Below are 26,049 nucleotides of genomic sequence, written 5' to 3'. Positions count from 1 at the left end.
TACAGCAATATCATGTCGATGAAAAGTACAATGCTGTGGAGAGAATTATCATTTAGTAGAAGTTGTCTTGCGATAATGAAAAGTGTTTGTAGAATCGAATATTCATAATGAATCTTCTAAGGAGACTAGAATGTACACATCTTTAGAGATACAGGGATGAAATATAGCCAGCTTACTATATTTATGTTTTGATAATTACAATTGCCTTTTAAAATAGTCATCACTGAAGTGTTCCTAAAACCAACACATGTATTCTTCGTATTCCCCTACTATACCTAGAGCAGTGCGGGGCTGGGTGCATAAGAGGAATGTTGCAGGTGCCTGTGATAAGTGGCAGAGGCGAGAGTGGAAGAAAGGCATTTAGTATCAGGAAGGACATCTCCATCCTTTCTGCAAGTGTGGAAGCCTTCGTACCTGAGCGCTAGCGTGTTTTAACAATGCTGATGGATATAACAGGTGTAACATCTCTGTATTTGTTTGTCTTAGAGCTGATCTTGTGCTTCTGTGACCTCTTATGTTTGTTTTCCTTCAGTGACAGAAATAGTAGGTTCGAAACAAAGGAGGATTGTGGGAATCGTGATTCAAATATTCTTTACCCTTGGAATCATAATTCTCCCTGGAATTGCCTACTTCATCCCCAATTGGCAAGGGATCCAGTTAGCCATCACGCTGCCCAACTTTCTCTTCCTCCTTTATTACTGGTAATGTGGTTTGATTATCATCATATTTATACTGATTTCACAGAAAGTAGACTCCAAACCAACATGAAAATAAAAGCAATAAAGGAGATTCTCTAACATCTCCAAAATGACCATGTGCTTTGAGAATTTTTAGAGAATTTTAGGATTTAAAGAGAGTATTTGTTGATGATTTTATTAATTATCAAGAAAACTGAATTAATAAAATTTCAGAACACTAATTTCTAAGTAGGGTACTGCATTATGTCTTGTTTTGTAATAAATAGCTTCCTAAAAACTGTAAGGCAACAAACCATATCTGCCAGTATTTCAACATGCAAATTAAATGCAATGAAATCTACTTGCTTCTTTGTATGTTCCATTAAGCAAATTAATATTATTCAGAAATTCTCTGAGGAATAAAGAACTGTTAAGAGCACCAAAACATTACATTATCAAAAAGCTACAGTTAAGCATTTGATTTTTTTTTTTTTTTTTTTTTTTGAGACGGAGTCTTACTCTGTTGCCCAGGCTGGAGTGCAGTGGCATGATCTCAAGATCACTGCAACCTCCGCCTCTTGGATTCAAGTGATTCTCCCACCTCAGCCGCGCCAAGTAGCTGGGATTATAGGCATGCACCACCACACCCAGTTAATTGTTGTATTTTTAATAAAGACGGGGTCTCACCATGTTGGCCAAGTTGGTCTCAAACTCCTGACCTCAAATGATCCACCCACCTTGGCCTCCCAAAGTGCTGGGATTATAGGCGTGAGCCACTGTGCCTGACCAGCATTTGATTTTTATTGGAATGAACATATTTTAAGGATACATCTAATTTAATTTTGGAATATAGGCAAATCAGTTTACATAAATCAGGTTCCTAAGCTTTTCCTAATATTCACTAAATCTCAATTCCTTTCATATATGGAATCAATATATCATAGGATAGCCTGGTTTTACAAGAGCAATGTCATATTAATTATTTTGATGAGCAATGATCCAATTATCAAGCTAGCCTTTTTTTCCATCCATTATAACCTTGCAAGAATAATCTGTGTTTCAGGGACCTAGTATCAACTCTCATTGTCTCCTAAATTTGTATCTAATTGCAGGATCCATTTTGATAGAAAAACTCAAAGTGATAGCTTTTAGATTTTGAAATTCCTAGGCATAACTCACAACAGCCTCCTTCTTTGCCAGGGCAGTCCCCGAGTCTCCCCGTTGGCTGATTACTCGGAAGAAAGGAGATAAAGCATTACAGATCCTGAGACGCATTGCTAAGTGCAATGGGAAATACCTCTCACCAAATTACTCAGAGGTAATTTCATTTAGTATGAGTAACAAATGTTGTTAAAGTAGGTGAATTGATTTTGTTGACATTTATGTACTTAATGTTGCTTCTTAAATTTATATACATAATATGCATGTACACACACACGCGCACACACACACACACAACCAAACATCTGGGAAATCATTTTCAGTTTGACTTAACTGAAAAAAAATCTTGCCAAAAATCATATCATATTAAAGAAGAAATGATTATGAAGTTCTATTAGCATTATAGGTAAGATTAATTGATCATTTCAGTACCTATTTTAATAATTGCACCAAGTTACTTGAATTATTATACTTTAGTTACTGTAATCCCCATAATATTGAATGATTCATCTCAATTGTACAAAATGTAAAAGTTTTTTTGACTTTTAATTTAATCTAAAGTTTTGTTTTAAATTTGACCTTGAAAAAATACTATTTATTCAAACCAGAGCTTGAACAGTAATGTGTCAGCCTTTAAACCCCCATATGCTGGTCTTTCTTCCTTTCCTCTTTTCTTCCTCCTTTCCTTCCTTCTTCCAAAAAAGGTTTTTTGGGTGCCTCTGCATCAGTGTGCTAAGAAATGGGGAAGGGCAGGGTGCAATGGCTCATGCCTACAATCCCAGTGGTTTGGGAGGCTGAGGTGGGAGAATTGCTTGAGCCCAGAATTCAAGACCTTCCTGGTCAACATAGCAATGCCCCATCTCTACAAATAGAAAATTGTTAAAATTGGCTGGCATAGTGGCATGTGCCTGTCATCTCAACCACTCGAAAGGCTGAAGCAGGAGGATCACTGGAGCCCAGGAGTTTGAGACTGCAGTGAGCCAGGATCATACCATTGCCGTCCCACCTGGGAGACAGAGCAAGATCTTGTCTCAAAAAAAAGATTAAAAAAACAAAAAGAAATGGGATAAAAAATTAAAACCTTATTTTTTGCCCTTTGGAATATTTGATAGGCACTTGAGGATATAACATGCATTTAAAGCAACCCCTAAATAATTAGAGAATAGCATATAAATAAAAATATGACAACGCTTTAGCTGCAAAGACTAAGTGATTACAGAATAACAGAAAGTTTGTTATAAAAGGAATGTTAGAGAAAAATTTTTGGAATATATAAACCTTGATTTAAGCCTAGGTTGTCAACATTGTTTTCTTCATAGCATTCACTTTGATTTCACAGGACCCTTGTGATAAGAACTGGGTTTTTGGGGGTCGTATTGTCCCCTCCCAGTCCCTGAAGCTTGGCCATGAATATGTGGATTTCTGCCTTCTTTCTCTCTCTTCTATTAAGTGGCAAGCAGTAGGCTCTTTTCCAAAGGTTTCAACTAAACAGTTGTTACTGGTGCAAGTAGGTTAATGATATACCTTGAGGTTTACAGATCATAAAATGCGTAGTAAAGATAAAGCATGATCTTTTTAAACCACTATGATTAGTCCATCCTTGTCACTCTTTGAGCAAGCGCATTTGAGCTGTGTGTTCCTTTTAGGGAAAAATAATATACCCCTGCTTTCCCAGCTTACACTCATCCATTGACTATAGTCCTCACAGCTGAGTCAAAGATCTAATCATTTGTATTAAATTTGAATCATTCAGTGAATAATCTCTGCTCTTCACTCAGCAGTATCCTGAAGATATCGCACACAAGCTCCGAGGTAAGCATGTATACAATCTAAACCAAGGTTTAGATTTTAATTTAAAGGTCTAAATATAGAAAGATATTTAGGAATACAGAATATAGGAAAGAAAGGAATATAGAAGGGAAAATAGAAAAATAAGATTATAGAAAGTAAATAGGAATAAAGAAAGGAATATAGAAAAATAGGAATCTAAAAGGAATATAGAAAAATAGGAATATAGAAAGTAGTCTAGAAAAATAGGCATCTGGAAAGGAATACAGAAAAATAAGAATATAGAAAGAAATCTAGAAAGAGATATAAAAGGAATCTAGGAAAAAATAGCTGTGTGCTGGTAGCTTGTGAAGTATAATGTTGGATTGAGCAGGCACATCATGTGTGATAGTGTCACTGAGAGAGGAGCATAATTCCCTGAAACAGCTGCTTTTACACATCCCATGAGTGTCCGGTTTAGTGCTGCTCCCACAGACCCTTGACCCAGCCTTATTCATGACCACTGTGAAGATCATGACACCAAGTAAGTAATTCAATGTTTCACACATGGCTGTGCTTGTGAGACATCATGAACTATGGGATCCAGTGGCTTCCAAGTCATTTTAATTTTAATATGGAAATTTCCAAACATATTCAAAAATACAAAAAAATAGTTTAATAAATCTCTATGCACATCCGTGAGCTCCAACAATTACCAACTCCTGGCCGATCTTAATTTTTCTACACTCCACCTAGTTCCCCCATCCACTAAATGGGAATCAACCCAGTCATCATAGCATTTCATCTTGTAATATTTTCCTCTAAAGTAGGAACACGTAAACATCTCTGGAACTATGTGTGCACTATCTTCAGGATAGTGCACATTCTACCTATTATTAAAATAGGTAGAATGAGTAGCAAGGACTATTCCTGTGGTTCTTAAAATTCAGTACAAGTAATCACACCTTTGATCCAACTGTGAGGACTGATCCCTATTATGGGAGCAAAGATGGGGCAGTGATACATAAAATATAAATAAAAACTAATATCAATGTCATTTTCCTAAGAAAAATAGCCACAATTCCTTAATATCAAGTCAGTGTTCCACTTCCCTGATTGTCCTACAATGTTTCACAGCATCTTTGTACATTACACTCCTCCTGAAGTTATAGATTGTGAATTGTGATCTCTTGGGGTTTATTTAATCCATAGGTTCCTGATCTTTTTCTTTTACTTCCAACTTTGGGAGTAAAAAAAATCCTGGGGTTTTTCTCCTGCAGAGTTTCCACAGTCTAAATTTTGTTTATTATATCTGTAGGATCTTTTAACATATTTCTCTGTCTTTTATATTTCTTGTCAATTGATAGTTAGATCTAGAGCTTAATCAAGTTCCAGTTTAATATTTCTGACAAGACTACTTCATAAGTGGCTTAGTACATTTCCATTGAGAGATATCTGGTTGTTGCTTGTCTCTTCTTTTGGAACATTACTTGCCACTGATAATCACTGCCTGGATTTACTAACTCTTCAGAGGTTTCCTAAGGACAATATTCTCATCTTATCATTACTTCTTCATTTATTGCTGGAATACTTATATAAAGACTAATTTCTCCCATCAACTCTTGGTGATCTTGAGATATAGTTCCTATAGGAAAGGTAAGACATACTCATCATTTTTTTTTCAAAATAATAAATTGGCTCCCTACATCCTCTCAAAGTGTTTAATGAGTTGGGTGTTTTTACTTAAACACAGTGTATATGTTTCAATCCTTTACAGTTGTATTAGTCTGTTCTCACACTGCTATAAAAACTGCCCAAGACTGGGTAATTTATAAAGGAAAGAGGTTTAATTGACTCACAGTTCTGCAGGGCTGGGGAGGCAGAATCATGGCAGAAGGGGAAGCAAACACGTCTTTCTTCATGTGGCGGCAGGCAGGAGAGGTGCCGAGCAAAGGGGAAAAGCCTCTTACAAAACCATCAGATCTCATGGAAACTCACTCGCTATCATGAAAACAGCATGAGGGTCGCCGTCCCCATGATTCAATTACTGCTCACCAAGTTCTTCCCATGATACATGGTGATTATGGGAACTGTAATTCAAGATGAGAGATTTGGTTGGGGACACAGCCAAACCATGTTAGCAGTTATTTTAGTGAATATCCTTTTGGATGCTCAAATTGCTCCATCTTTGGGCAGATGCAGCTTATCCTGAGTCTGCCACCCTCTAGTAGCTTCTGAATACTTCTTTGCTCTTTAGCATGATGAGATTTTCCAGTCTTATCTTGTAAGTTCTAGTCTCACATGTGGGATCACCTGTTTCTCCAAGGGAGCTTTCGTTTTTGAAACAAATGTCTTCAAACTGAACCTATCCATTGTTAGCCTTTTTAATTGTACAGCATACGCAGAAAAGCAAAGTGTTATCTTCAAGAGAATGCTTTAACATTTGAGTTTAAAACACCTTGCTGAGAGCAGAATTCAGCCACATTATGGACCACATCATAGTTTTCCATCTCAAAGATCCTGATGACCCCACAAGCATTATCCTGTGCAGAAAACCTCTTCATGCCAATGCAGAAGCACTGGCCAGCAGGCTAGGCACTAGACTTGAACTCCAACCCCAAAAATCAGAGCAGGTTCCATTATAGGTTTTGTGCAATGACAAGTATGACCTATATAAATTACTCATATTTTGGTGATTCAAATACATACTGTCCATGTCTATGTTAGGATCGCCTTGAAACCATATATTTACACAGTTGCTTTCACATTAGCCCACATCCCTCTCTCTGGATACAGTCTCCAGGATGTTCAGGCCCAAGGCTGAAGGGCCCAGCACTCTCTTTATACTTTTCACAGAACCTCTCTTCAGTAACTTCTGACTTTTAGAAGAAGTTATCATTGGGTAAATGACTTCATCCTTCACAACCTCTCCAATTCCCACCTCGTTGGGTGCCCATTATAGGGTGCAGAGAAGGTTAGAATGGATTTGAAAGAATCTAGTTGGATTCAAAGCAGCCCTAGGAGATCTGGGAAGTCAGCACTGTCCTCTTGTTGAAAGAGCCTCCTGCCTACCTCAGCCTGTTCCACTGCTGACACAAGAGGTCCAGGTATTTTTAGGAAAACCTAAGGACCTAGCTTAACTCTACCCAAGGATGTTCTATATTACAGATAAGCTAAATTCACTACAAACTAAGATTACACCAATCACAAGAGCGTTAGTAAGTGAAGGGAAAATATGAGAGGAAATCAGTATGATAGATCTGATCCGACATTCAACCAGGTGCATTCTGAGGATTGTTTATCCTGTAAGTCACCTCAGTTACAGTTCACAGGATGTTACCCATTTCATGGGTAAGCAAAATCTGACTGTCTCACTGGTTCCTGGGCTTCCATTTGCCAAGGTTCCTGGCTGGCCTCTGGCTCTGTCAAAGAGAGAGCTAGCTCTAGCAGGGAGAAATCCAGGTGAGCAGGGTCCAAGCTCTCCGAACATACAAACACTATAACTGTTATTCACTGAAAGGAAAACTCCAAAAATAAAAAAAAAACCAATGCAAAACAGCTAGGTGGCTGGAGCTTCTAAAAGGTTAGGTAGAAATTAAAGAAAATCAGTGGATGGGTAGAATTTTAAGCAGTAGGTAGTTACCTAATGCAAAAGGAGGACTAGCTTAGACACCTAGTCTGGGGGTTCTCAGTCTTTCAGCATTTGCATACAATAATTTTTAAGGCTTACTTAAAAAAATTATTGGTAAGTCTACAATAATGACAGCACAGGCACAACTACAGCATGACAGTGTCTCACAATGTCTTCAGGAGCATCCACAATTATCCACTGACCCTAGAGAACATGTCAAAGAAGAGAACTGCTTTCTGCCCTGGCCACGCCCTCTATTTTGCTCCTAAGGCAAAGTTCCTGTATGGTTCAGTAAATGTGAAATTCTTCTATGGTAACAGTTTGACATTATTCCTACTTGTTACTTGTAGTGCCCTGTTTACACCAGGTCACTAACCACTCAATTCAATTTTCCACTCTCATATGATAGACAAGTAATAGTACTGTGTGCATGTGTGAATGACAGACTGAGTAACAGTGCTCCCCTGAGGATATGGTCATTGCCCCAGGTGCTGAATGGGAGTGCTTGTCAAAATAAAAAAGAATCAGCAAGTACTTGAGAGTACCCACATTTCTGGTGGTAGTAGACTGGGTCTATTGGTAAGTAATGGAGAGCTGGGATTGTTTCTAAGTAAGCATGAACTGCTATTATCTGTGACAAATTGTATTAATCTTCTCAACTATTCACTCGCTCTCTGTAAGAGGATTTTACAGCCCATTCCCACCCATTGCCACATGACTAACAGCAGTATCTCTCTCTGGGCAATACACTTCCCCATCCTGTGTCAGGCTTGGCCACCTGACTTGATTGGCCCCAAGGAGCAGAAGTGGCAGAATATCAATTCAGGGCAGAAGCTTTGAGGGGCATCATGAATTCCTGACAGCCCTCTTGCTCCTTCTGTCTGCCACAAGAACAGCAGATCCCAAATCGGTGCTGTTCCTCCAGGGTGGGTCTCAGAAGGAGAGCTGCAGCCCGGAGCAGAGCTGCAGCAGCAGACCTACAGTTGCTGTCAGACACATGGCCAAGGAAAAGCTGTTTCCCCAGTAAACTACTGCTCACTGTGTCTGCATGTACTAGAGAGATTTGGGGGTGTCTGTTCTTGTAGCCAAAGCTAACCAATGCAATTGGTCATATTACTAGCTCAATTGCCAGAGTAGGATTCAACACATTTTTTTTGGGTAATGCAGAAGGCATCTGATTGTGGTAGATTAGATAGGTTATTGTCATTTCCAAGGGATGAAAATACTTCCTGGCTCCATAGATGTTGGGCATGGCAGTGAAATTGCTTTGGCCTTATGGTAGGTGCCCTTTGATGTTGGTGTTGACCATGTGACTTGCTTTGGCCAATGGCAGGTTGCTAAATGTGATGCAATAGAAGCTTGAAATGTGCTTGTGTAGTTACGCTTTATCTCTGTACTTCAGCCATCACATGAAGAGAATATTCCCAGGCTCACCAGTGGGCCCCAAAAGAGGCTGAGAGACATTCAGAATGGAGCTGATCTAGCAAAGTTTCCTTGAACCTACACTAGCAGGCCCCACCCAACCCACAAACACACAAGCTAAATGAATGCTTACTCTTCTATGCTGCTAAGATCGACGGCTGTTATGCAGCATTATTTATCAATGGCTATGATGGTTAAGTGTCAACTTGATTGGATTGAAGGACGCCTAGATAGCTGGGAAAGTATTGTTTCTGGGTGTGTCTATGAGGGTGTTGCCAGAAGAGATTAACATTTGAGTCAGTGGATTGGGAGAGAAAGCCTCACCTTCAACGTGGGTGAGCCCCATCCATGTTGGCTGCCAGTGTGGCTAGAACAAAGCAGGTAGAAGAAGGTGGGATAGGCTGTCTTGCTGAGTCTTCTGGCTTTCCTCTTTCTCCCGTGCTGGATGCCTCCTGTCCTTGGGCATCAGACTCCAGGTTCTTCTGGGACTTACACCAGTGGTTTGCCAGAGGCTCCCAGGCCTTTGGCCACAGACTGAAAGCTGCACTGTTGGTTTTCCTACTTTTGAGGCTTTTGGACTCAGACTGAGCCACTCCTGGCTTCCTACCTCCTCAGCTTACAGACAACCTATCGTGGAACTTCACCTTGTGATCATGTGAGCTAGTTCTCCTTTCCTCTTCATATATCCATAGACCCTATTAGTTCTGCTCCTGTAGAGAACCCTGACTAATACAATAATGGACTGTGTCAACACTGAGTGAGCTGCCACTGTCATTGCACTGACCTGAATTATGCAGCTACACAGGGAGTAACTGTGGCAGCACTTTTGTTTCCTTTTCTCTCCCAGGATCTTAAAGGCCTTTATCCTAAAGATCCCTCTTTCCCCCCCACCCCAGCTCCCTATACCTCTCATCTTTGTATGGGATATGCTCGAGAATAGTAGGTTACAATTCTAGTTAACAAAGAGCCTCTGACACTACAGAACTGAATATGCCCATATTTGTTAGTGATATTTTATCCTATACTGGCTCAATAAACTGTTAAGGTTTGATTGTAGTTTCCTTATTTTTTGGATACCCTTATGTATTGTTTATAGTGAACCTACTGCTTTTAAAATTAAACACCAGATGTTATATCAAGACACGTTCATACATAAACAGGCTCGGGGCAGTTCCCATGGTGGTATGTTTAGGTGACATCAGGAATGGAATTTGAGCTTTCTGATTCCAAAGGGATTCCTTTGGGCCCATCATCAATATAAATGATACCACTTTTGAAATATTTCCAAAATAGAAAAGATTAAAGCCTCATTAGAAAGTTTCCTGCTGATTTTTTGTTACCTTGTCAAGGAAATTTCTAGATCTTAATAGCTACTGTCTTTTCTATAATTTAATGAGCAGTCACACAAACACCAATATTGCTACAGAAAGGGACTTTCCAGCTTTGGGAATATCTGTTTCTGACATTTCCATTCAAAGGGGGATTTTTATAACATAATTTTTGTTCTTCCAAAAGAGGAACCACACCATGATTCCAGCTTGCATGGAGCCCATCAGGGATGGTGGTATTTCAGTTCAATTACGGTGCTGTCTTTGTTAATTGTTGTGTTCAGTTTAGATTTGAAATCTCTCTTTGTAAAATTCATTTCAAAAGATCCAGAGAACATAGTTTAGGCACAGGGAGTGCCTGAGGAGTCTCTAGGACAGTCTAGTGTTGGAATGAGAAAGATGGGAGTCTCAAAAACAGTAAAGGTTATTGGAAAGAAAGTCACTGGGGACCCATCTGGTGCCTTCTCCTGACAAGGCTAAATCTTCCTCCTCTCACTTGACAGAATGAATGGTGCCAATTCTCCCAGCAAAGCTCTCATCTTTAAAATGACTCGTAAAAGTGATAACTGTACTGTGCATACCGTCACACTTACTTTAATGTAGAATATGTTTGAATGCATAAAAATATGCCAGGATACTGGATGTACTCAACACAGAATGGAACTTTGTAGCCAATAATTAATTTGATGATACTTCCTATTTTTAAAAATAGCCTGAGTTCTAAAAATGGTGTGTATTTAAATGGATTTCTTTACTTTCCATGTCTTTAACTTTTTGAAAACAAGACTGTATGGCATAAAATGCAAGAACTATTCATGCTACAATGAGATAGCCATTAAGACTGTACCAGTTAACAGTTACATCCACAGCATATCAAGAGCCCCAACTTCCTTTCTCAAGCATGGCGCCCAGCACTTATTTCCTTCCACAAAAGGAAACTCAGCCTGGCATCATCCAGGTCAGTGGACTGTCATTCAACCTGGACAGATATTGAGGGGAGGATATTCCAGAGCATCCTATAGCTTTAATTGAATTGGAAATTCAGTTTAAAGATGTCTTAAAGAATGAGATTGCAGCCTTGGAGCAGGCTAGGCAGACTTCTAAGATAACTCATCAGAGAGCAGCATTTGCACAAGGAACCATGCTGAGCCAGGGCCTTTCCCTCTACTCACCCAAACTCATCTTCCAGATTCCTTCTGCAGAGATAGATAATTGGGTTATACCTTTATCAAAATCTTAACTATCTCTGTTGTACAAGTTAAGCCTTGAAAACTATTTATCAGAACTGGGAAAGGAAAGCATTCTGCATTATGGTCCCATGAACTTCCTGCTTTCAGTCCTCTCAATCAATTCTGGTATCTGAGGACATATTACTAAAGAGTGACTATATTTACAGAATTCAGGACAACAGAGGGACTCAGGCAGTGTCCAGCAGGGTGGCCAACTGGCCTTGTTAGCCCAAGGCTGGGGAGTTGGGAGTTTCAGAGCTAACACAAAAGAAAGTCTCAGGCAAACTGGGTGAGCCAGGGTGACACCTACCCTTGCAGGTGTCACAAGTCCTCCCTGCCCATCCCATGGGCCCCAGTGCCTAGGAGAAGACACAGGACTCCCCACCTGGCTGGAGGATGGGCCTGGGGTCTGCTTGTCAGCCGTTTCCAGGATCGGGGGCAGGTCTGCTGAGCCTGTCCAGTTGCCTGCCAGGCTTCCTCTTTCTTCCCCAACCCCTTCCTTCTCAGAACCTCGTGTCTTCAGCTAGTCCTGAGTCCTTGCCCATTTGACTGGGGTTCTGGCCCTGCTTCATTCCTGCCTGCTTCATCCTCAGAAGGCAGTGTTCCATCCTGTCCCCACACATCCATGGCCTTAAAGTGAGATGCTGGTGCTCTCTTGAAGGCTGGACCTGCTCTTCCTAGAGACGACTCCTGCCAACCCATTTCCCAGACAAGTCCCCAGGCCACAGACAGCAGGGCCAGCCCACAGAAGACACAAGGCCCCGTTTCCCCTAACTGGCCTCTCCATGGGGAGGAACAAGTCCTGTTGCTTAGTTAGGCGGAGAGCCAAAGCCCTTTCCTTTCTCACTTACTCTGCTCTCACTGCTACAGAGATCCTGGCAAACTGCACAGGCAGGTCCATGTGGCTTATGTCACGGGAGTTCCAAGCTTTGCAAAGTGACATTGGCAGCTGTTCAGTGGTTCGTGACTACTTATGAATCCAGGGTTCCGTGGGCTTCCCTCTTTCCCTTCTCAGAGTCTGGGCTTCCCTTTGCACTTTAGAAACAAGAGTCTCCTCATTTCTACTCCAGCACCCCTCATTAGGCAGAGAAGCATTTGCTTCTTTCCTGCCTACCCTGAGCTCCGGCAGTATTACAGACAAAAGTAAAACACAAGGCAAAACTCATCAGCCACCCAGGCTTGTTTTATTCCGTTAATATTGCTTGTTCTCTTTTTTGGGAGTTGTGTAGGCACCTAATTAGATTATTTTAATTCTGGGGCCCTCTCTAATACAAAAGAAGAGTGAATTTGCCTATCCTCTTTTTCATTTCTAGCATCTGCCGGAGACGGGCCTTCTGATGCCCCCTCTGGAATCCTCCCACTTTACCAGGGTGAGGGAAGAGGCTCGGCTGCTTCAAGTGTTTTGCTCCTTTGCCAGTTGGCCCATTCTTGTGTTTTCAGCAAAGCCAGTTTCCACAATGCAAATTACTGTGCTTCTCAACTGTGGATAAGTGAGAAAATCCTCCTCTTTGTGAACGAGCTCCTTCCTGGAGACAATAATGAGTACAACTTCCAGAGCCCTGCGTGGCCAGCAGCCCGGCAGGAGTCCCTGAGTTACTCAAAACCCAGAGCTGTGTTGCTAGACCTTTGACCCACCGGGAAAATTGTCTTTCTTCATGAAATCATCCTAAGAAGAGAGATATGGCTCAAGGAGAGATGAAATTCATTTAAATTCCCCAGCGCTAGATTGAACATTGCTGTACACAGTTGTGCCCCTTTCATGTAGATGTAAATGGAGGAAATTGTACTAAACAATAAAGAAGCGAGAAGACACATTGACATTCAATCTCTTGAGGTCCCATCCGGGAAGATGGTAAAAAAGGGTATCAGGTGCTGGATTTTCATGGAATCAATCCTCACTTCCCTAGAAGAATTAAAATTAAGATCTGTCTCATAGATTGGTGGATGAACACCTGGGTTGTGTTGGCATGGCAACACTTCTTCATGCGGAGGCTTCATGCTGAGGAGCAGGTAGCCTAGAAGCTTCCTTTTCTAGGTAAAGCGGGGAGTAGTGCGGATTCTTCAGTGTGTTCTGATAGCCATTGTTACTTCTTTGTACTTCTTTGAGTCTTTACATCTCCTCCTGCTACATTTTAAAGCATTTTTATAGTGTGTAGTTTGACTTAATAAAGTATTTTATGGCAAAAAAAAATGATGGTGGGATCCACACACTCATACAAACAGCATGAGGCCCACGCAGTGCAGAGATGGCTATATTACTTGGTTTGGGAAAAATAACATGGACCTGCTCTGTTTTCTTTTTTCTCCAAATTTGGTGCTATTTGAGAGAAGAAAATATAATTTCATATACAGAAAGGCAAACGATTGAGATAGTCTTTGTAAGGTGCCTGAATAACGGAGGTGTTAATGGGTGGTGAAGTCTTTTTATCCTTTGCAGGAGAAGCACTTAGATGATATTAGGGAAAATGGCCAGAACTAAGGATGTTTTTCTGCTACAGGAATCTTTTGCGTAACAGCAAAACTTTGTCACCTTCTTTAGTGATGAACATAGAGGGTGAGCAGAGAGGGAACCCTGGACAAGTGGATTGTGATGTTCTTGTTAACACATTCCTGTCTCCCAGCCGCTGTAACTTCAGCCCGAGAGTTGTTAAAATAATCTGTCCCAGTAGGCCACAGATCCTAAAGATTATGGAGTTATTGCAAAGGTCCACAGACCATTAGTAACCAAGCCTTGTCTGTTGAATGAATTAATACATCTTGGATAAAAAAATGTACTTTTTTCAGATAAAATTAAATACAGTTATACTTAATAATCAGCAATAAATTGAAAGATGTTATTAAATCGTAGTAAATTTATGTCATTATGTGGTCTCAAAGAACTAAAATGAAGAGCACAATTCTTGTCGTGGGCAATTTTTAAATTTTTTTGACATTAATCAGACATCCTCATACTCAAAAAGAATGAGTCACTGTAAAGCACAAATAAGGTGTCTCCACCTGTTGCTGAGTCTTGACAAACCTAGACTTCATGGCAACAACTTCTAAGATCCCTTCATTTCTTTCATTCAGTAAAATACACTTCCGTTCATCCTATATATATGGGTGTGTGTGTATATATGTGTGTGTGTGTGTGTGTGTGTATATATATATAAATATATATATATATATATATATATTTTTTTTTTTTTTTTTTTTTTTTTGAGATGGAGTCTCGCTCTGTCACCCAGGCTGGAATGCAGTGGTGGGATCCTGGCTTACTGCAACCTCCACCTCCCAGGTTCAAGCGATTCTCCTGCCTCTGCCTCCCGAGTAGCTGGGACTACAGGCACATGCCAAAACACCCAGCTAATTTTTGTATTTTTAGTAGAGATGCGGTTTCACTATCTTGGCCAGGCTGGTCTTGAACTCCTGATCTTGTGATTTACCCACTTTGGCCTCCCAAAGCACTGGGATTACAGGGTTGAGCCACCACGCCTGGCCAAGTTCATTATATTTTATCTTCCAGTGACTTTAGGGACAAATTCTACATGTTAAATTGGGTGGATTGAGTGCTATGGCTCCTAACTGTCTACTGTTTCTCAAAGGTGAGTAGGATGGGTTGAGTACCATGGTTCCCAATTGCCTTACTGTCTCTCAGAGGTAAATCTTGGTCTTTTCCTGCTTACATTGCAGAGCCAACACATCACAAATAGTTTAGAACTTGAGGAAGACTGAGTAAGGCTTATGGAATACTCAGCACAATTATTTTTATGGCACAGAGTGAAATAGAGATTGAACATTTACACACGTTTTGATTAGTATGTGTATTCAGCCAGGCTTACACAGTTCTCTTTGAGACCTGATCCAGACATATTTTTCTAAAGACATTTCAGGTATTCCCTCTGCAGTTCATAACAGTTTATATACTGCATTGATACAGGCTGCTCTAAAGTTAGCAAAGGACAGATTTTTGTCAATTGAGTGAAATATAGCATCAATTTCATGTAGGCTTGCTGCCATGCCCTTTCTTTCTACAATTGTGTAAACAACTTGGTGCACTTTGTTGTCTAGAAATAGCCAGCCTCTAAATTTCAACAAGTTGAGTATTATTGCAGTGAAAAATTTCTCACATTAAAAGCAGAATCACAGAATTCTTATTTGGTCATCACATGTTTAGAAAAACTATTTTAATGTAACTGACATGAGGTTGTCCCAGAAATGAAAGTGTATTGATACACACAATGTAGCAGTCATTTCTCTTCATTTGTTCCTCCATTTATTTCCCAGATAGTTACCGGGCACTGTATTCAAGGCATCTACTTTATTTAATCCCGGTGTAACGTTCACTTTCAACAATGTCTCCCCAGATGCATTCAAGATGCCTTCTATTTTCTCTAATTCTCTATAGTTGCTTTTCTTTTTCCCTTTTTCTCTTTTTGAGCTGTTTTCCATCTCTCCCTACTAATATAATAATAGGTTTTTATTTAACTATACTTACTTTCATCATGTAGATATGTACAATAGAATTAAACATGAAGTTGAAGAACAGATTGAGTCTTATGTGGAATGTCTGGAAATCACCACAGTGTATTTTAATTTTGATTGATGTACACATAGATATTCACACTGAAATCTAGGTAGGGTAAGTACAGCTATTAATTATGGAAACTAGTCTATATATTTGTTAGAATATGATAAATCAAGTCACAGTTCAAAGTTAGAATAAATAGGGGACACAATATAACATTAATGCAGATTAATTACTGTGGCCCAGAGACCAGCCATGAGACATAACATGCTTCGCTGTCAACAACATTCAGGATTGCAATTCCAGAGATGGCATATGCTACTGGCTTATGGCTGGTATGTAAAAGAATATCATCTCTCTCTTAATGTTCTGCCTTAAACAGCACAAGGGATGTACCAGTGAACAATGAGTTACCATATGCAGAAAATATTCTGCAAATCAAAAACCAGAAAAGCAACCCACAAGTTCCAAAACTCATTAAATGATTGTGATTTATTTCAAAGTGCATCTAAACTGATCTTCAAACTCTTCAGCTACATCTGAATTTCTCTGGAATATTTCTCAGCATTCTCAAATGAAACCAAGGGCTTACTGAGCTACATGAAGGCAAAATTTGGATATCTGACAAACTTGGAAGCACTGAAAATGGAGGAAATTCCGAGATGACGTCTAAGTGACTCTTTGTCACTTAGACTACGTGGTTTTGGATCTTGTTTTTTGTGGGGAGTGTTGAGTTACTTAGGGCTCCGTGCATGGCTCAGGCATCATTGGACTGTGCAACACTGGTCTCACATCCTGCTTGATTCTCTTTTTTTTTTTTTATTGTACTTTAGGTTCTGGAGTACACGTGCAGATCATACAGGATTGTTGCATAGGTACACACATGGCAATGTGGTTTGCTGCCTCCATCCCCCCATCACTCACATCTGGCATTTCTCCCCAAGTTATCCCACCCTGACCTCCTCACCCTCCAACCCCCGCTGTCCCTCCCTTGGCCCCCCCAACAGACCCCAGTGTGTGATGCTCCCCTCCCTGTGTCAATGTGTTCTCATTGTTCATTACCCGCCACCTATGAATGAGAACATTAGGTGTTTGATTTTCTGTTCTTGCGTCAGTTTGCTGAGAATGATGGTTTCCAGATTCATCCATGTCCCTACAAAGGACACAAACTCATCGTTTCTTATGGCTGCATAGTATTCCATGGTGTACATGTGCCACATTTTCCTTGTTCAGTCTATCATCAATGGGCATTTGGGTTGGTTCCAGATCTTTGCTGTTGTAAATAGTGCCGCTACGAACATATGTGTGCATGTGTCCTTATAATAGAATGATTTATAATCCTTTGGATGTATACCCAGTAATGGGATTGCCAGGTCAAATGGAATTTCTATTTCTAGGTCCTTGATTTTCTTCTTCTCTGTCTCATCTATCCCCACTCTTTCCTTGGTAGGTTCCCACTCTAATGTGTCTGATTTATGCTTTTGCTATTAATGTGTCCTTATGAAGTAGAGCATGCTGTGCGTATTCAGGTGATATAAATGGCATTGTGTCACTCCAGATCTTGTATTTCTTTTTCACTTGACCATGCATTTTAAGTGTCTACCCAACTTGCTTATGCGTGAGTGCACTGCTTCCAACTCCTGTGTGATTTTCATTAGTGCACACTTGCCGTGTCTCTGATCTCCATCTTCCTAATGATGAGCACCTGGGTTGCCTTCAATAACTGTAATCGGGGTTTTCATACTTGTCCCTTTCTGAGCGTTGTAAGGTTCTCCATGGAGTTCAAGGCCTGGAAGCAGATCCCCTGGGTCCTGGTGTGCAGGCAAGCTTCGTACCATGCATAACACCAGCTTGCTTTCTGTGTCTACCCCATTAGTGGGACCTGTGTGTCCCTTTTGTCCACATCTAGATTTGGCATGCTCCAGTTTCCTAATCTTGCCAGCCCCCTGAGTGCTTTAAGTTGCACATCTCTAGTTACTGGGGAGATTCAGGGTACCTTCACTGGAGCACATGGAAGACAGAAGAAATAGAAGGGCAACCAGGACTCTCCCAGAGGCAGGGACCAGGTCAGAGCCAGGATGAAGACAATGCACCCTGAGCATGCAGCACTGGAAGAGATACTTGTGGCCCAAGCTGATGGGGAAGGTTGAGGGCAACACAGAGACGCCACTGCCGGCTTGCCAAGAGAACATGCAGGAAACATGGAGAAAACGAGGGAGATCTCCATTTTCCTGAGCAAAGAGCTGGAGGAACACAGGTGGCATCCAGCCCTAGCTACTGGCTCTTTGAGAATGTAGCCCGGGACTTGCCCCAGTCACCCTTGCCCTGAGCACTAGGTGACCGGGGCCGATGTCACCCTGGCTGTCCCTGACCTGTGCAGAAAGCACTGCCAACTCAGGACAGTGGCAGGAGGGCTTTATGTGCCCAGGCCCCATAGGAGACACCTACTGGGAATCTAGTGGGACAAGGTTGCAGTGACCCCGGAATCCAGCACACCTAACGGCTGGAACAGTTCCATCAGCTGGCAAGTGGACAGGTGGTCTGATGAGCTCATGTGTTTTTGATTATGATGTTAAAGACCATTGAATTATTTCTCATTGAAATAATTCCCAAAGCATTCAGAAGACTGAGAAGAAGTGATGATAAGAATTGTTCGGGGCAGGAATGTGTGGTTTGGATATTTATTTGTGATAAACAGAGGATTTGCTTGAATTCACTCAAACTTGCTTTTTTTCTCTCTTCAAAACAACTTTGGCTGACCAGTGTTTTACAGACACTCAATTTGCCTCTTCATGGAACTTAAAATTTGTGTCCATACATGCTTACCATAGTTTCGGCACTGAGCATTTCAAAAACATGATATTTAGAACCTTTCTGTTTCCATGATGACTGCTGGCATGGGTGCTGCTGGAGCTTTCGATGACAGGTTGGATTCAGTCCACACAAGCTTTGATGGGTATTCTCTTAATTTCTGAGCCTTTAGCATTAGAGTTTTAGAACTGAGAGTACATTCTCTTCTTTTTTCCTTTCTCCTCTTACTTCAGGCTCCCCTCCCCACTCCACACACAAAAACAAGAAATAAAAATAAAACCCTCTCAGCTTTGCTTTTAAGAAATGAAGAAATGTTCCAACATGTAACCCACAGCTGCAATCCGTTAACCTTTGCCAATACTGAGGCTGCTCTCTGGGTCCCTCCTGGGACTGCATAGATAGAGGCCCATTTGCTGTTCTGGGCGGCATGCCCAATCATCTAGGAGGTGGGGTACTGGGGCACTCTTTCAGGCCAACTCAAAATAATGGAATAAAATATCTTCTCCATTGAGTGCCTCAATGAAAGAGCCACCTGGGCTGCAGGTGACCAGACTCACCGGGTGTAGCATGGTAGCTCCTAACCACATGTGCAGTTGAACAGTGGAGACGTGGCGAGTCTGAACTGAGATGTGCTGTCAAGTAAACTGTACGATGCATTTCAAAGATTTAATAGGAAGCAAAGAATGTAAAATCCCTCATGAGTCATTTCATATTAGTTATGCCTGGAAATGATAATGTTTTGGATACATTGTATTAAATGAAATGTATTATTAAATTAATTTCCCCTGTTTCTCTTTATGTTTTTTAATGTGGCCACTAGAAAATGTAAACTTACTTGTGTGGCTCACATTATATTTTCACTGGACAGCACTGGTCCAGAGGACTGGGATTTATTTTTAATGACTTTAATAAACATCAGACATTCATGATAATTTTAATATAAATATTTCTCCATCATATGAGCTCTTGGATGGTAAATATTTTATCTAATCTTGTTTTAAAGGATAAGGAGGTTTCCAAAAATTGCCCAGTACTACAGGTAATCTGGCAAATTCTCTTTTATGGGTACCAGATAGTGCTATTTCCACCCAGAAGCTGGCTATAGCTCTGTAATGTGAGATACTTACTCCTGGCCATTCTGGACTGGACCTCACCTAATGAGCTCATCATCTACTGGGAAGTGGGATGGAAGGACATGGGCACCTCAGCTGTCACCGCTGAGCTTCCTCCCAGCCTTGCCAGGCCCTCTGACTCCTGATGCTTGCCTGTAAGACCAATGGGTACTTTAACTTTTGAAGGTGGTTTCTGGTCCCCCCAGTCGATGAGCCAAAAGACCTCAAATAATATTTTAATCACACAGACTTCTTAGAGATGAAAAGTTTCTAGAGAGCAGAGCCTTTAGGGAACTAGTCATGACACATTCACTGAATAAATCACAGTATTACACTCAAGAGAAGATAAGTTTTCTTTTTCATCGGTTGTCATCTTTCCTTGTGAAATATGGCAACTGACGAAGAACTCTCCTATTAAGAACAACCAGATGAAATTGCAAGGCTAGACAAGCAGCCACTAACACTGTCCCCTTCCCCCTGCCCATGGTAGACTCTGTGGCAAGTGTATTTCTCCCTCCAACGCCCAGGAGGACTCCATTTCTTCACCCAGAGCTCCAGCCGGAAATAAACGATGAGCCCATGAGGTGCGTTGTTCCTTGACTCTTAGTGCTTCTCATGCTAGTCTCCTGGGGATGTGGTTAAAATGCAGATTCTCTCTAGACCTGGAGCAGGGCTCATTCAGCAGGTTCCCAGGAGAGACCGTTGCTGCTAACTTGTGGGTCACACTTTGAGTTGCAAGGCTCCATACGTGGTATTTGACGGTGTGCACATTTATGAAAAATTACCCTGCCTTAAGCATGGTAGATCCACAGTGCCAAATTAATATTAAATACATCTCATATACTTAAGAAATTCAACATAAAAAAATCAATTTCTTTAAAAAAAAAAAGGCAGAGCAACCATTCTCTTTATCTGAACACCTTTAAAAGCATCTCCCTTTATGGGTTACAGCATTAGTTACTAATTACTAAAGGAGGAAGCACTGGGTGAATTACCACTTGGAAGCAAAGTAACTCTCAAATGTTATAAAACATAATATTAATGTTGACAGCTTCTGTTACTAAATATGACATATCGTGTGCCAGGGGTGTGTGTGTGTGTGTGTGTGTGTGTGTGTGTAGGTGCATATGTATATATACACATGTGTATGTATCTGTGTATATGTACACATATCTATGTATCTATATAGATTATTTAAATGAATTTTTTAAACACTAATAAGGTGTGATTTGATAAATAAATAATATTGAATAACAATATTCAAGTAATACGTGAATATTATTATTCTCCTGTTACTGATGAGAAAACTAAGGCTTAAAGAGTTTAAATAACATGCTAGTAAAAAAATCTTCTGAGTAGAATACCATGTCTGGCCTGACCCTGTCTTTTTTTTGACCTGAGACCAGTACTCCATGTAGGGAGCTCTGATTATCATATTTATAACAGATGGCTATTTAGAATGCCTTTCTCTTCTTTGGCAATTTAAATTAAGGTGTCAACTTGAAGAAATGTTTCAAAAATATTGCAAAAGAATTGCAAAGAGAGCTGAATTAATCAAAGAAGAATGAATAAAGTGTTCTTTTAATATGGAGTACATCACTGTTGATGGAAAACTTGGCAGAATTAAAAGATAATCAAAGAGATGGATAGGGCAAATAGCAATTCAGCTCAGGAAATAAATACAAGGAAACTGACCTCTGCAGTTTAACCTTGAGCAATGCCTTTTCGTATGAGCAGTGTCATTACGTAGCAGCAAGCCTCCGGACAGACAGTGTTACCCAGAACATCACCCTTTTCTCCCTTTGCTTCAAATCAAAACCAACATTCCCCATTTAGACGGCAGAAAGGGTAAGACAAAATGGCACACCAAGTGAGACACTGTTGATTCTGTTTCTATTAAATTCTAGAAAAAGCAAAACTGTCATGACAGAAGGCAGATCTGGGTTTTCAGGCCCCAGGGTCGGGGGAGGGGAGTGACTTCACTGAGACACAGGGAAAGTTTTGGGGATCATGGAAAGGGTCCATACCACAATCGTGGTGGTAGTTACAAGACGTCTTCAAAGTATGCACTTAGAATTGCTGAAGTTTATTGTACATAAATTATATGTAAATATCATAAAGTGCATGTAAATGGTATGTGAGATAATAAAGCAATTAAAAAAAAAAAACGTAATAACCTGGTATAGCATTTTGTTTTCTTTGTGTCTGACTCAGACAGGCAAAATTTAGTAACCCTCTGACAACAGAAAATCAGCACCGCTATAGAGCTAGAAGTTATTACAAAAGAATAATAGTGGCAGCTGCCAAGATTTTCCTGGATAAACTCCATCTAAGATACAGTTGTAAGAATCTCAAGATTTTTGGATGCCTAGAAAGTGGATCATCCTTCAGAACATCTGCATCACTGTGGAGATGTTAGTAAATCAAAGAGCAGCTGGATTTGTCCTTAAATGTAGCAAAATACGTACTTGCTTGGAAGTACTCTTAATCCTTTCATTCACTGGAAAGGGAAGATTGGTTTCATGGTCCTGACTCCCTTCATTTGTTATCAGCACCTGGTATTTTTTTGTCTTTGGGGGTAGAGGATATATATGAGGCAGTAAACTTGTGGTCTGGAAAAGCAGACCAAGTATTTTTATGGAGTGGATTGGCGTGCAGAAGCAATTATTTTAACTATTCACTAAAAAATATGTTGCCTAAAATATTCAGTTAAAGCATTGTTCTGGATTGGATTCTTCAGATAATTCTGCTTTTGGTAACAAGTAACAGAAAACCAACTTAAATAGGTTCTGACAGTAAGGACATTCACTGGCTCATGTGTCTGGAATTCTAATGACAGCAGCATTCAGGGTTGGCTAGACCAGGGTCTCAACAATCTTATTAAACCACGGTTTTCTTCCCCTCTCTCCACTCTGCTGACAGGACAGCTTCATCTTAAGACTTATTGTCCATCTGGATAAGATGACTGCTAAGATGTATTTGAGCCCACATTTTCCTCATTCACTCCTTGAAGGAAGGAAGAAAATATTTCTTCAGGAACTTCTGACTTAAGAGCAATGAAGGACTTTCCCAGAAGTCCATTTCTCATTGGCCCAAATTGGGTTGCACACCAATTTCTTATTGGTTCAAATTGGGTCACGTGTCCGGTCAGTGACATGAAGGATAGGATTACCCTAAGCTAATCAGGCCTCCCCCTACAACTGGAAGCAGAGTCAGCTCCCATAAACATGAATTGATGGTTTGGGGGAGTGTAGTGAAAGAGAAACGAATCATCAATTAGGTACACTGTGTCTAATTTAAGTCCATGACTAAAAGTGAGCTATTTTTTTTTGTTACAAAAATAATGTAGGCTTAAATTTTAAGAGAACAAAATGATACAGCATACTCATAAATAATAAATATTATATTCTACATACTGCAGACACATTACAGCATAATGGTTAAAAATACAGACTTCAGTATCAACCTCCTGGTTCATTTTCTTACTGACTGTGTGTCCTTCTTGGGATAGGTACGTAGCTGTCCTCCACTCAACTTCCTCCTCTCTGTAATGGGAATGATAGTAGTATCTGCATAAGTTCCTCCAGCACTAAGCCTCCCATTCAGGGGTCAGCAAACTACAGCTTGCAGATCAGATATGCGGGTAACCTGTTTTTGTAAATAAAGTTTGTTGGAACTCATTTATGTATTGTCTATGACTGCTTTCACACTACAATGTTAAAGTTTGGTAGTTCCAACAGAGGTCTTAGAGCTCACAAAACCAAAAGCATTTCATATATGACCCTTTGCAGAAAAAGTTTGCCAACCTCTAGGTTAATATGTAAGATCTTTATTTTCTTGTCAAAATCTAACATATCATAATTCTGTGGTCACTGAGTAACTGGAGATCTGTCAGAAAAAGGCAATATCTACAGAGCTAACATGAAAGCCAGAGATGCTCCTTTATTTTATCACCTAAAAACAGTGAAGAATCATGAACAACTGAAAAATCTACAAATGTGTTTAAAAGTCGAATTAGGCTGAGCATGATGGCTAATGCCTGTAATCCCAACATTTTGGGAGGCTGAGTTAGGAGGATTGTTCAAGCCCAGAAGTTCAAGACCAGCCTGGACAACACAGCAAGACCCTGTCTCTACTACTACTACTACTACTAATAATAATAATATAATTAGCCAGGTGCTATGGCATGCACCTGTGGTCCCAGCTACTCAGGAGGCTGAGGTGGGAGGACTGCTTGAGCCAGGGAGGTTGAGGCTGCAGTGAGTCATGATTACACCACTATACTCCAGCCTAGGTGACAGAGAGAGACCCCATCTGAAAAAAATTTTTTTTAATGAAAAAGTCAAACTATCTACCTGGACTGACAAGAGATCTCGAAATATGTGATGTATAATTTCCCTTCAACTCTGGGATGTTGGAATTGGAACCTGAGAGTGAATTTGTTCAGACTTGTAGCTAGTGGTTAGAAGTCATAGCTCTCAACAGAAGACTGAAGAGGAAATAAAAGAGAGCCAATAATAAATTGCTGTGAATATTTCTTTTGAAAGGCAAAGAAAAAAGTGTTGCCACCTGTGTGTGCTGAGTGGACAGTGGTGTTGATATGTAGATGAGGGATCTTGTCAGGGAATCCCTGGAGAAAGAAGAATCAGAGACTAACACCGCCAGGCAGCCCCAAGTCTGAGTTACAGAAAAACCCTCAGTAAAAGGAGAGACTCATGGGAACGAGTCAGTGGTGATACTTTCATGCAGGAACACTGTCCTCGCAGGATGGGTGGTTTTAATCCCGGATTTAAAGATCTTTAAAATCTAAATTATCTAGTCAAATCTTTTTCATAAAACAATGTTTTAATTAAAGACTCAGTTTTAGGTCAAGTGCACAGTGTCTTTCTTTAAAAATATATAGCTATGACCATCAACTATCAAGAATGTTTCTAGAATGAAAAGCTTTCTACATATTCAGTAGTGCCACGTGGGAATCAGGAGCATGCGGAGCACAGCCTCACCAATCAATTGCCTGGTTTCAAATCCTGGCTGGTTTAGCTCCCTACTATTTACTCCTTAAAGTCCTAAGCCTTGTTTTCCTTATTTATAAAATGGGATTAACAAAAGTACTAACTTTATAGAGCTTTGAGGAGACTTAAATAAAATAATCCATGTAAAGAGCTTAGTCCAGAATCTAATATCACGCACTGCACAGACACTAGCCATTTTAATGTGTTAACACATAGAAATAAATTGTAGAAAACATTTTGGCAACAAACTATATAGGAACATATTTGTGTAATATGTTGACTTCTTATCTACCACTTTTGATATTCCCGTCTTGTTTTGGGAGCAGCAAAGGTTAAGGTAGACACAGAAAAATCCCTCATTGAGGTTTTCAAATTTAGGTTAGCTCAGGGGTCATCTTCTTTTTTTTTTTTTTAATTTTATTTATTTATTTATTTTGAGACCGAGTCTCGCTCTGTTACCCCCAGGCTGGGGTGCTATAGCACTGTCTCAGCTCACTGCTACCTCCGCCTCCCGGGTTCAAGCGACTCTCCTGCCTCAGCCTCCCAAGTAGCTGGGATTATGGGCACCTGTCACCATGCCTAGCTAAATTTTTGTTGTGTTTTGTTTTGTTTCTTTTCTTTTCTTTTTTTTTTTTTTTTGAGATGGAGTTTCGCTGTTGTTACCCAGGCTGGAGTGCAATGGCGCGATCTCGGCTCACCGCAACCTCCGCCTCCTGGGTTCAAGCAATTCTCCTGCCTCAGCCTCCCAAGTAGCTGGGACTACCGGCGTGCGCCACCACGCCCAGCTAATTTTTTTGTATTTTTAGCAGAGACGGGGTTTCACCATGTGAACTCCTGACTTCGTGATCCACCCTCCTCAGCCTGCCAAAAGCACTGGGATTATAAGCACGAGCCACTGCGCCCAAACCAGAGGTTATCTTAATAGGGATTGTATTAGTTAAGATCGAGGTCAACTTGCTAATGAAACAAAGGCCCTGAAAAGTGTCTTTCTCTTTAGCACATCCACCCAGAGGTGAGCAGCCCAGCTCTAGCAGGCAGCTCTGCTCCATGAGGCCCTCCAGGGCCTGACTTCCATTTATCTTGCATCTCCACCGTGACCTCTACTAGCTTGTATGGTTGAAGCTCACTGGCATCTTCTTCCAACAAGCTATTTTCTTTTTAAATGCCGAGACCTATAACTTATACACATGACACCCACAACCACCTTATTGCTGAGGTCTTAGTCACAGTGCCACTCATAGTTGAAAAAGAGGCTAGAAAAAAATGACTCTCACTAGGCTGCCATATGCCCAACTAAAATTCTATGTATTCTCAAAAGAGGGAAGGGAAGAATGCTGATGGAATCAATCAGCAGTCTTCCATGGGCATTGTCATGGAAACTATTGTTTTGTT

At 40.6% G+C, this 26,049-nt stretch overlaps 1 protein-coding gene and 1 long non-coding RNA gene across 2 annotated transcripts in view; one reads left to right on the top strand and one right to left on the bottom strand.

Annotated features, from left to right (window-relative positions):
- LOC105716506 (uncharacterized) overlaps positions 1–26,049 on the bottom strand; it is an 81,308-nt gene that overhangs the window by 36,801 nt on the left and 18,458 nt on the right. The gene's annotated exons all lie outside the window — the stretch shown is intronic.
- The window catches only part of SLC22A3 (solute carrier family 22 member 3), a 108,140-nt gene that overhangs the window by 66,617 nt on the left and 15,474 nt on the right, over positions 1–26,049 (top strand). Inside the window, exons 4-5 of the mRNA XM_021670226.2 lie at positions 533–701; positions 1,878–1,995. Coding sequence (XP_021525901.2) covers positions 533–701; positions 1,878–1,995 — 287 coding nt within the window. The remainder of the gene's footprint in view (positions 1–532; positions 702–1,877; positions 1,996–26,049) is intronic.

Source organism: Aotus nancymaae, unplaced genomic scaffold, assembly GCF_030222135.1.
Source record: "Aotus nancymaae isolate 86718 unplaced genomic scaffold, 86718_ANA_hifiasm-v0.15.2.pri h1tg000040l, whole genome shotgun sequence".
NCBI lineage: Eukaryota > Metazoa > Chordata > Mammalia > Primates > Aotidae > Aotus > Aotus nancymaae.
This window is presented reverse-complemented; position numbering and strand designations above follow the sequence as displayed.